Source organism: Pelobates fuscus, chromosome 4 (assembly GCF_036172605.1).
Source record: "Pelobates fuscus isolate aPelFus1 chromosome 4, aPelFus1.pri, whole genome shotgun sequence".
NCBI classification, from domain to species: domain Eukaryota; kingdom Metazoa; phylum Chordata; class Amphibia; order Anura; family Pelobatidae; genus Pelobates; species Pelobates fuscus.
In genome coordinates this window covers 226095093-226107591 of record NC_086320.1, presented here as the reverse complement: position 1 = coordinate 226107591, position 12499 = coordinate 226095093, and the positions used below count along the sequence as shown (strand labels likewise).

General features: G+C 42.2%; 1 protein-coding gene across 2 annotated transcripts in view; it reads right to left on the bottom strand.

Annotated features, from left to right (window-relative positions):
* The window catches only part of COL15A1 (collagen type XV alpha 1 chain), a 353153-nt gene that overhangs the window by 116008 nt on the left and 224646 nt on the right, over positions 1–12499 (bottom strand). For both annotated transcript variants that reach the window (XM_063451925.1, XM_063451926.1), the window contains exons 9-13: positions 9409–9435; positions 7844–7897; positions 7297–7374; positions 5990–6046; positions 5669–5806 (exon numbers count right to left, since the gene is read on the bottom strand). In XM_063451925.1, the coding sequence (XP_063307995.1) occupies positions 5669–5806; positions 5990–6046; positions 7297–7374; positions 7844–7897; positions 9409–9435 (354 nt within the window). The remainder of the gene's footprint in view (positions 1–5668; positions 5807–5989; positions 6047–7296; positions 7375–7843; positions 7898–9408; positions 9436–12499) is intronic.

The following is a 12499-nucleotide window of genomic DNA, read 5'->3' as shown; positions in this document are numbered from 1 at the left end:
AAATTCGTTTTTAAAAAAGCCTTGGTTTACAATTTTTTCGCAATACGAAACAAGTGTCCTGGTTTATAGCTCCGTCCCCTGCATACTGAAGTGTGGGTAGCACGTGAGTGTGTAGTGTGGAGGTGTTGGAGAGGTTTTGGAGCCATTTGCAGCAAGTTGTGCAGCCTTTTGGAGCCATTTGCAGCAAGTTGTGGAGCCTTTTGGAGCCATTTGAAGCAAGTTGTGGAGCCTTTTGGAGCCATTTGCAGCAGGTTTTGGAGCCTTTTGGAGCCATTTGCAGCAGGTTTTGGAGCCTTTTGGAGCCATTTGCAGCAGGTTTTGGAGCCTTTTGGAGCCATTTGCAGCAGGTTTTGGAGCCTTTTTGGTGCATCTCAAGAAGTGGAAAGGTAGGGAGCTGAGCTTAGTTGTTTGCATGCCTTTTACTGTGTGTTCTGCATTCTGGGGGTGATTTCCATGCCAGCTCATGTGCTGTGCATGCCTGTTACTGTGTGTTTTGCATTGTGGGGTTGCTTTTCATGCCAGCTCATGTGCTGTGCATGCCTGTTACAGTACTGTACTGTGTGTTTTGCAATGTGGGGTTGTTTTCCATGCCAGCTCATGTGCTGTGCATGCCTGTTACAGCTCATCTGCTGTGCATGGCTTTTACTGTGGTTTCCATGCCAGCTCAAGTGCTGTGCATGCCTGTTACAGCTCATCTGCTGTGCATGGCTTTTACTGTGGTTTCCATGCCAGCTCATGTGCTGTGCATGCCTTTTACTGTTGTTTCCATGCCAGCTCATGGGCTTTCCATACCTGTTACAGCTCATGTGCTGTGCATGCCTATTACAGCTCATCTGCTGTGCATGCCTTTTACTGTGGTTTCCATGCCAGCTCATGTGCTTTGCATGCCTGTTACAGCTCATGTGCTGTGCATGCCTGTTACAGCTCATGTGCTGTGCATGCCTGTTACAGCTCATGTGCTGTGCATGCCTGTTACAGCTCATGTGCTGTGCATGCCTGTTACAGCTCATGTGCTGTGCATGCCTGTTACAGCTCATGTGCTGTGCATGGCTTTTACTATGGTTTCCATGCCAGCTCATGTGCTGTGCATGCCTGTTACAGCTCATGTGCTGTGCATGCCTTTTACTGTGGTTTCCATGCCAGCTCATGTGCTGTGCATGCCTTTTACTGTGTGTTTTGCATTGTGGTGTTGCATTGTGGGCAAGATCCGATGTTGCTGCAGCTGAGGAATTTGCTACGGAGTTCCTGGAGGTCATAGTTTCAGAGGGCTACCTTCCTCAGCAGGTCTTCAACTGCGACGAGACTGAACTCTTCTGGAAGAGGATGCCAAAGCGTACCTTCATCACAGAAAAGGAGACCTCATTGCCTGGCCACAAGCCGATGAAGGACCATCTCACCCTCCTGTTCTGCGCCAATGCCAGTGGGGACCTTAAGATCAAGCCCCTGCTTGTCTACCATTCCGAGAACCCACGGGCCTTCAAGAAACACAAGGTGAACAAGGAGCAGTTGAGCGTTTTGTGGCAGTCTAACCCAAAGGCTTGGGTCACACGTCTCTAGTTTGTGAAGTGGGTCAATGCGGTTTTTGGTCCTGCTGTGAAGAAGTACCTTGTGGACAATAACCTGCCACTCAAGGCCATGCTGCTCATTGACAATGCTCCTGCCCATCCTCCAGGCCTCGAGGAAGACTTGATGGAGGACTTTAATTTCATCAAGGTCATGTTCCTTCCGCCTAACACCACCCCACTACTCCAGCCAAAGGACCAGCAGGTCATCTCCAATTTTAAAAAACTCTACACAAGGGAGCTTTTCCGGCAATACTTTGAGATGACAGATCGCTCAAGCCTCACCCTCCATGAATTTTGGAGAGAGCATTTTGACATTGTGAGCTGTCTGCAGATTATCACCATTGCCTGGGCCGGGGTCAGCCAGACAAAGCTAAATTCTGCTTGGCGCAACCTGTGGCCAGACTGTGTTGTAAAACCTGCCTCCAGTGCTTCTGCACCTGCACCAGAGTCAACAGTGTTGGAGGAAATTGTTTCCTTGGAGAGGACCACGGGCCTGGAAGTGACTGAGGAGGATGTCTACGAGCTGGTGGAGGAACACGACCATGATCTAACCACCGAGGAGCTGGTGGAATTGCAGAAAGAGGCGATGGAGGAGCAGATCGCATTTAAAGGAGGAGGAGGAAATGAGTGAGGAACAGCTCTCTTCCACGGAACTTAAGGAGGCATGCCAAATGTGGGTAAACCTACAGACTTTTGTACAGCAGCACCACCCAGATAAGGCTCTAGCCCACAGACTTGTGAGCAGTTTTGACACAGACATCATGTCCCCTTTCCGAGGGATGCTTAAAAGGCGCCAGAGGCAGCAGACAATGGAAAGGTTCCTACAAAAACAGCCTAGACATGAAGAAGAACCTGCTTGTGTTAGTACTGCCCAATTGCCCTCGTCCTCCTCATCTTCCAAAAAGTGTTGAAATTGTTTTGCAATTGTCCATGTTTTCCTTGTTGACGTGTGATTTATGTACAGTTGAAGTGCACTGTACCATGTTACCAACAGTCTGGCATGTTTTAAAAGTTGATGTGTGATGTTTTAAAACATAAAGTTGGATGTTTGAAATGTTATTGCTTGATTAATCATGTACAGTATTTATGCCTTTAAAGTGCACTTTATAAAGAGTTTTGAACAGATAAAATACTTTATTTGACTTTTTTCTCACCTCCGGAACGCATTAATTGGTTTTCAATGCATTCCTATGGGAAACCGTATTTCGGTTTACAAATTTTTCGCAATACGAAACGTCCCGGAGAACGCTTTAAATTCGTAAACCGAGGTCCCACTGTATATAGTATGCAATACTGGGAAAAATACGGCCTTTTGACAAACAGTATGACCTTTTCTTCGGAACAGCACTCTAGAATGCCAGAGCCACTACTGTCCTCATCCCAGACCTGTAAAATGTTCAGGACATAATCAATCAAATTAGTCTCAATTATATTCCTCAACTTGGATTATTGTAAAGTTATAATGTTATTTATCATATTATTGTATCACAGTTTAATTCATTGTATAATACATAAGTTAGGCAGATGCAAACATTTTAGACCATTCATTATATGCCAACATTGATCTAATTTTTTGGGGGAGCTGCTGCCCAAGGGTTTCTTGGAAGCCCTGCCTGCATCATCTTGATTTAAAGACAAGTTATTGAATACAAATGCTCAGTATAGCCGATATAATTAGATTTTAAGCACTAAAGCCTTTCTATAAGCATGTTGTCTTTAGATTTAAAAAGAAAATACCCATAAAATTTGGAAATAAGCATAACCCCCAACATCAATGTCATATGAAGCAGGACGTTAACGGGTGGAGTATAAGGGTGTGAATCAGTCAAGTGAATTATATTACTTGCACCACCTATTGGGGCAGGCCATCCCAAAAAGGGAGCGGATCCTCACAGAGAATTAGCAGGTTAATCTGGCATGAATGCCTGTCAATCAAATAGGCAGACCTTCCAAGGGCAGACTATGCAGGGAGCACTGTTCCAGTGCTCTCTGTCAGTGGTGTATTTTATTTTTGTGCTGCCCTAGGCATAATGAAACTTGGGCACCCCCTAATTTGAATTAGCCTCACCCCTTCCCATCGAGGCCCCAACTCTTCCTGTTGAAGACTAACATTCATAGACACACACTCACTCACAGACACACACAATCACTCAGACACACACACTGACAGATATACACACACACTCACTCACAGACACACACTGACAAGACTAACACAAACTTTGTCTGACAGACACACTCACAGATACACTGACATACACACACACTCACTGATTTGACACAATCTCAGAGACAGACACAGTCACTCAGATACGCACTGACAAACACACACTCACCCACAGACACAATGAGTGTGTGTGTCTGTGGCTGAGTGACAGACACACACGGACATACACACACATCACTCAGACACTCACAGACACACACTGACAGACACACACACACACAGACACATGCTGACAGACATACACACATTCACTGACAGACACACACACACTCACTCACAGACACAATCACTCAGACACGCACACATTCACTGACAGACACACATTATCACTCAGACATGCACAAAATGCACTGACAGACACACAATGACAGATATACACACACACTCACTCACAGACGCACATTGACATATATACACACACACTCACTGACAGAAACACACTGACAGATATACACACACACACTCACTCACAGACACACTGACAGATATACACACATGCACTAACAGACACGCTGACCGATATACACACACACATTCACTGACTGACAGACACACACATATTTTCCTTCAACACTCAGAAATTTTTATTTTTGTAAAATTGAATATAAATCCACCCAGACTCCCTACCTTTTGGAGAGCTGGGTGGATTTTTTTTACCTGGGGTCCAGTGGGGCTGCTGGACTGGCTGTTGGCCGGGGTGTTGGGGCTGCTGGTCAGAAGGCAGGCGGGCATGCAGGAAGGCAAGCGGGCCGGCATGCTAAGCTAGTCACGAGGGAGCCGTGATCTCCCTGCTCAGCTTGGGACAGAAGTGGCCGCCTGCCCCGGGGAGGGGCCCAAAGGTGGGTAGGTGGTCAGCTTTTGGGTCCCCATAAAACAAGGCTGAAAATGTATTTTCCTGGGCATTTGGTGGTGGCGTTTTTTGTCGCCCCCTGGAAAGTGCCGCCCAAGGCAAATGTCTTGTCAGCCTTGCGGTAAATACATCACTGCTCTCTGTAGGGCCTAAGTGCCCTGGGCATTGCTTGTGCAATGCTTTTTGGGGACAGTTCACTAGGAAATAAAGTTGGGATGGTGGGACAGGTTCTGAGATCGGGAAAGTTCTGCCAAAATGGAGAATGTTAGTATTTCTAAACACCTAATACATGCCTCCTATGGGCAACTTGCCCAGATTAAAGCAGGTAGGGTAAGTCACAACCTCTCAACATGGTGAAGTACTGGGGGTGGGCTGGCCCTAGTAGGTATTGCCAGTGATGCAACTTGCATCACTGGTGCTGCACATAATTGGCGAGTCCACTCATCAGGCATTCCAGGTTGGCTAGCAGTCTCTCTGGGTGGCCCCTAACAAAGACAACCATGCTCTCTCTGCATGGTCCTAGTGGCTGCCACACTGTGCTTGTTCCACATTTGGGAACACCAGGGAACAAAACCTGGATGGTGGAATAGGACCATAACCTAAAAACTGTCCCAGTAAAAGTAAGACAGTTTGGAGACTTGCGTGCACATGCATTGAGCAAAACACTTGAAAATGTCACCGTTTTTTTCATGTACAGGAAATGTACAAAACAGGAAATGCTCAGTATTAATGGATGATTAAAAAGAGTGTGGAGATGTGAAATTCAAGGTGGACCATGAAAAACTGTTTAAAGTTTTTCAGCTGCAAATGTCTGTCAGCTATTTGTATTAACAATTCTGAGTTATTGGTATTAAGAATTCTTCTTTACAGACAAGCATGAAAACAAGACCACTATCAGTATTCCATAATTATATATATATTTTTTTTGTTAAATGTAATAGCAGGAAAACAGGATTTGATAATTTCTTCAGTAATTAAATAGTTTATGCCATAATAAATGAGAAAGCATATAGAACGTCTACTTACGGGTGGTCCAGGTTTCCCTGGTTCTCCATCCTTTCCATCCTTCCCTGGAAGTCCATTCATGCCTGCACCCAAACCAGGCTTTCCTGGAGCTCCTGGAGACCCTGGGGGCCCTATAGGACCTGGGGGCCCAGGTAGACACTTAAATGGGGGAAAAGAATATTGCATGAGTATAAACCCTACATTTAAAAGTGCTTTCTTCTTAATAATTTAAAACTTGTTACTAAAAAAACTACTTTTTCAACTAAAATATATCAGTGTTTATATGTTATACAGTATGTCATATCCATATTATTAAATATGCCAAATAGTAAATTGGCTTACTGCTTGTCCAGATCCTCCAGTATCACCGCTTGCCGAACCCTCGGCATCTTCTCCTATCTAATTAAAAAAAACAAAAAAAAAACATTTCCAAGCCACAGATTTGAGAAGAACACATTTTCATTTATTTCAATGTAATAGCAAGTTCAGTTTGTGCATTACTGAAAGATAAAAAGTAATGCTGTCATAAATATAATTTAGACTGTAGGAAATTATTTATTAAGCTCTATATTTGGACCAAGAAAGCTGGTTGTTAGATTTGTGGCAACATACTAAAACAAAATAACAGAATGTTATAGTACATAGAATAATCATGCATTTATAGCTGACTAGCTCAGAATAAATTGATAAATAATAACAAAAACTATCATCCAAAATATAAATAGTTCACTAGAGTCGTTAGGGGTTCTTGTGAGCAGTTCATTAAATGTCAACCAACAACTAAAATGAATGAATGCAAAAATGTTATTAGAATTTTCTGTATTCTCCCCGTTTCCTTCGCCACACATATGGTAAAGCAAATGACCAGGAAGCCCATGACTGTTCTGTCCCTTTTTACCGAATCCATGGGTTTGCGGATGGTAAATCTAGGATCCAGGAGAGAGCTTTTGCTCTCCCGTGTCCTCACATATTTTGTGCTAATATAATTGATATCATTCTAAGAGCTTGTCTAATTTAATTTTTCAACAAGTTTGATTGTAAATGAATTGAAATACATTTAGAAACAATAACAGAATTGTCGAGCTAATTAGGCACCAAATTTTGAGTTTAGAAACACAGAATAAAAAGCCGTAAAAGGCCTCCCGTGCAGATGAACAAAATAGCAAAAACAAAACAAGCAGGTGGCTTTATACCAGCAGCAATTTAAAAAAAACATATAGTGAAAAGCTATATATATGTGGACAAAGGGGTTTACTTTATCTTCACCTATACAAACATGTTGAAAAAATGTATTCAATATGCATGCAAGTTCCTTTTTAACTTTTTGATCTATGTTAGATCTGCTGATGTCTAGCTGCAGATTACACAGGACTAACTCCTCTATACTCAATAATGTTACTACACAGAAGATAGATTTATTTTAATGCACGATAAAGCAAAGTTATTTAATCACTGGTGAACTAATCAATTATACCACAACCTACAATTTTCATCATTAGCAGTTCCTTAAGAAAATGCTTTGCTTGGAACACAGCGTGGGCCATGATGTATATATGTACTGAATTATATTATGTAGGTTAACATATTAAAGAGTCTCAGTGACAGAGCACCAGGACGGCCGGTGACAATAACTAAAATAAGGTACTCACAGCTTCTTTTACCGGACTAATTGGGCCTGGTGGTCCTGGTAGGCCTGGAGGTCCTTGGATTCCAATTCCAGGATCACCCTAGATTTACATCACATGTATCAGGAAACACACACACTGAAGAACTATCATTCTTACATTTATATAAATTTAGCATCATAGATAAGTCTTTCCAAGACCATTTCTTTAGCTAGAACAGTATGCAAAGTCTGTGAACTGTTATGTTTGGTTTTATATGCATTTTATCTTCCAATACGATTGTAAGTTAAAGAGATCTACAACGTGCGGAGGTACAATCTCAAAACTCACAATATACATCTGCTTCATTCATCTTCCACTGACAATCTGCATCTTATTTTAGGCTACATGTTGCTGCTTTCATTTGTCTACAAATGTCAATCTCTTGCTAAACCTTTCCCTAACTTCCAATCGTACTACATTTATATATCAATCTTAATTTTGAAATGAAGACTTTGAAATGAAAATCTCTTGCAAGGTAATGATCCACAATATTTTCCCAAAGGATAAACATTTTTCACAGCTTGTATACCTTTTCTCCTTTAGCACCAGATTTTCCCTCAAGTCCAGGAATGCCCCTTTCACCCTACAATTGGATTTTTTTTACATTGTTAAATATCATACAAGAGACATATAAAACCGAAAAAAACAACAACAACAACAAAAAAAACTATCTATGAACTATAAACTAAAGCAGGGGTAGGCAACCTTCAACTCCAGATGTTGTGAACTACATCTCCCATAATGCCCTTACAGCCATAATGCTGGCCAAGCATCAAGGGAGATGTAGTCCACAACACCTGGTTGCCTACCACTGCCCTAAAGTATCTGTTTAATATTAACCAGATTTCTAATAATTTAATAATAAGTGAAAAAAAAAAGTTTGAGGGATAATTACTTATACAATAAAATGAATGTAATGCACAGTCTGACTTTAATTGATATAGGTATATAGTTATCATTGCATTAAAGGTAGTTTAAAGAGGAACTGTTACTTCACTGGAAATGACATTGAACATAACATTGCAATTGCTTCAGAATCCTCCCTTTTATCTGTAACATTTAAATAAACAACTATCTGGGTAGTGCTAGCTACACCCAAGACCCCCAATGTATGTTGTGCACATAATTTACCTGCAGGTACCTATGAACATAAGACCTGTTTAGAGTTGCAAATTTAGGGAATTGACAACTGTTTATTTGCAGTTATTAATGTTGTTAATTGAATTTTGTAAGCTGCATTCCTGCTGCTAAAGATTTGTATAATTCCTGCATCAGGGACGTTATCATAATTTTAATGGACACTATAGGCACCCAGCCCACTTCATCTCCTTGAAGTAGTCTAGGTGCTGTGTCCCTTTTCCCTTAACCCTGCAATGTAAAACATTTCAGTTTTAGAGAATGTGCAATGTTTTCTTTGCAGTGTTAAGACTGTCTCTAGTGACTATCTACCAGACAGCCACTAGAGGCGCTTCCTGCAGTTTCACAGAGTTTGGCTCCTTGAAAAGATGCTGGACATTCTCATGCTTTGCTTGAAGATGTCCAGCATGTGGAAAAACCTAATAGGAAAGTATTGAGTCAATGGTTTCCAATGGGGAAGGCCTTATGCATGCGTGGCACTTGCCGCACACGCGCATTAGGTTCCTCCATTGACTGACATCACAAAAGGAGTCTGACCAGGCACTGAGTGACATCAGCGCTGGAATAAGATAAGTATTTAAAGTTTTTTTTACATGGCCTGGGGAAGGGGTCAAAAGGGCACCATAGTGTTAGGAATACAGCTTTGTATTTCTAACTCTATAGTGTTCCTTAAAATGTATATGAAACAATACAAATGAGGAAAAGAGAAGCATTGCTTATGTTTCACTGTTCAATGGCAAAAAATGCAACACTTAAAACTATGAGAGAAAGGGAGCACGATAAGTGTGCCCAGTTTCAGGACAAACGTACATTCAGCAGTGTAGTTTAATTTTACTTTTCAGACCACATAAGCGTATAACTGTTATTATTAAGAGATGGGTAAAGATAAAAAGTCAGATTATCTTTTTTTATTTTTTTATTAGTTATGCCATGTTATATACATATAAAAATACTTACCGGCAAAGCATTTTTTCCAGGAACACCCTGAAATATAAGAAAAGAGTATAAAATAAATTGCTTGTCTTTTATTTTTTACGTGAGTTATATGAAACTCTCTGTAATATTTTAATTTTACATATTAAAGAAGCACTGTTTTCTCCCCTCCCCCTGTCCCCGCCAGAAAAATTGTATTTCATAAAGATAGAATCTTACTATCCTATGTGGTGATCTTAACCACATTCTGAACGCTAAACTAGACACAACTCTTTCTCCCAACAGTGTCAGGTACCAACCACTCCGTTGCTAATGCAACAGGGTGCAGAGGCTGCTCGCCTCCTTCCTCTGCTATGATGGAGACTTCACCATGTGAGGGAAAGAAGCTATACACACCACTCAGTGGTCTATAACACATACTCACTCATAGATCACATCCTTATGCAAGGGACCGCCCTGAACCAAGTACGCGAGTGTACGATTGACCCCATCACCTGGTCAGACCATGCACCAGTCCTACTAACACTGGCAGACCAGTATGATTATCACCACCGCAGTCCTTAGAGGTTGAATACTTCCCTCCTTAAAGATCCCACATTTGCCCGCAAATTAGGTGACGCCATAGACAACTACTTCCGAGACATCTCCCCACAAACTATTTGGGTAGCACATAAACCAGTGGTAAGCTACTTTCTTATAAGATGAGCCTCTAACTTACAAAAACAATCCCCCACAAAACAGCTGGAGCTCCAACACAAACTATATGACCTGAACCATACAAATCAGACTAACCCTTCTCTGACCCTAAACACACAGATATTAGAGGTCATTAGACAGATCCATAAATTAGCCTTAAACAAAATGGGATACCAGATGCACCTCTTAAAAACCAAACACTGCACACAGGGGAACAAGGCGGGCAAACTGCTTGCTGCACGTTTACAAGACAAACAAACGCAGCACAAAATAGCTTACCTGATAGCTCCAAACGGTACAAAGATAATTTGCCATCCCTAGAGAAATCGTTTGCCATCCCTAGAGAAATTAGCAACACTTTGGCAAAGTACTACACCTCGCTGTATAATCCGCACTCTGACGATCTTTGTACCGTTTGGAGCTATCAGGTAAGCTATTTTGTGCTGCGTTTGTTTGTCTTGTAAACGTGCAGCAAGCCGTTTGCCCGCCTTGTTCCCCTGTGTGCAGTGTTTGGTTTTTAAGAGGTGCATCTGGTATCCCATTTTGTTTAAGGCTAATTTATGGATCTGTCTAATGACCTAATGAGCACTTTCCTCTTTCTACCGCTAATACCTCTCCCTATACAACCAAGCATTCTGCTAGCATTTCCTGCTGCTCTATTACATTGTCTGCCTATCTTTAAGCCATCTGACATAATTACCCCTTAATCCATTTCCTCAGATGTTGAGGTTAGGACTCTACATTGTATGTAACTGTTATGATCTCCGATGGGAAGACCGATGTGTATTGACATGTGAATGCCCTCACTTGCAAGGCTTCATTACTGCAACTGATGTCATTCTCGTAAAGTGATGTAATAAAGTGAATAATTCTGTGTTCAGCCTAACCTGCACCCTGCAATTATTTCCTTTAATGTACCCCTTGCTGCTTTTGCAAATATTCAGAAAAGAAAAATTGTCAAATTGAAAAAAAGAAAAAAGATAGAATCTTATATTGTGTTTAAATTTCATGCGTGATAGTACAGCAGTGTTGTTGGTGCTGAAGTGGACTGGCCGGAACAAGATGACGACACCTGTGAGTGACAGATTCATGTAAGTAAATCTTACCTTTACCTGCCGCGCAGCCACCAGACCCCCAGCAGTAAAGTCCCCAGACTGTGACAGTACTGCTTAATTCCTCAAGCAGTTGTAGTAATTATGGTATCATCAAACTACAGGCACATACTCCTAGACCAGGGGATGCTAAGAAACACTCAGCAGCCATTCCACAATAACTACCGTATTTATCGGCGTATAACACGCACTTTTTCTCCCTGAAAATAGGGAGAAAATCATGGGTGCGTGTTATACGCCGATATCCTACATTTACTTACCTGTCTTGAAGCGTGGGCCGGCTTCACAGCGCGCACCGCGGAACTGGAACTTAAATTTCAGGTTCCGGTTTCCAGGGGGACTGAAAGGAAGTGTGCACACTATTGTGTGCACACTTCCTTTCAGTCCCGCCGGTACTGGAACTTAAATTTCAGGTTCCGGTTTCCGGCGGGACTGAAAGGAAGTGTGCACACTATTGTGTGCACACTTCCTTTCAGTCCCGCCGGAAACCGGAACCTGAAATTTAAGTTCCAGTTCCGCGGTGCGCGCTGTGAAGCCGGCCCACGCTTCAAGACAGGTAAGTAAATATGGGACAGAGGGAAAGTGCACTAGGGGACACTATGGGGGGGGGGGGACACACTATGGGGGGTGGAGAATACTATGGGGGGGGAGAATACTATGGGAGGGGGGAGAGAATATTATGGGGGGGAATACTATGGGAGGGGGAAGAGAATACTATGGGAGGGGGGAGAGAATACTATGGGAGGGGGGGAGATTACTATGGAAAGGGGGGGGAACACTATGGGATGAGGGGGGGGAATACTATGGGAGAGGTGGAAATTTCCTGGAATTTCCTTCTGGAAATGAGGTGCGTGTTATACGCCGGGGCGTGTTATACGCCGATAAATACGGTATATTGCAGATATGGAAGTTTTACTTCTGCACTATTAATTTCACTATCAAAAAACACCATCCATATTTCAGCACGATTCATTGGCTGAGTGGGCCAGCTGATAAGTGGCTTTATGTACTGGGTATAAGATGATTATGCCAAGTGAAATCACAGAAGCCTTTCCACTGTGGCCAAATTGCAGTTAACTCATTTGTTGCTGTCAAGTTGCCTGAGTTTTCCTTGGTCACTTCAATGGCACTGAAAGAGAGCTTACACACTATCATTTCATGGCATGGACAGGTAATGAAGAGTGAAAACTTTCTAAAAATAATGTCTTTGGAGATGATGGGCTTTGGGAGCCACTATTCTTTGCAGACCTTGAAAAAGGTTTAACAAAAATTAGCCCCAATAGCTTCCTAATGCTATAACTGCATCA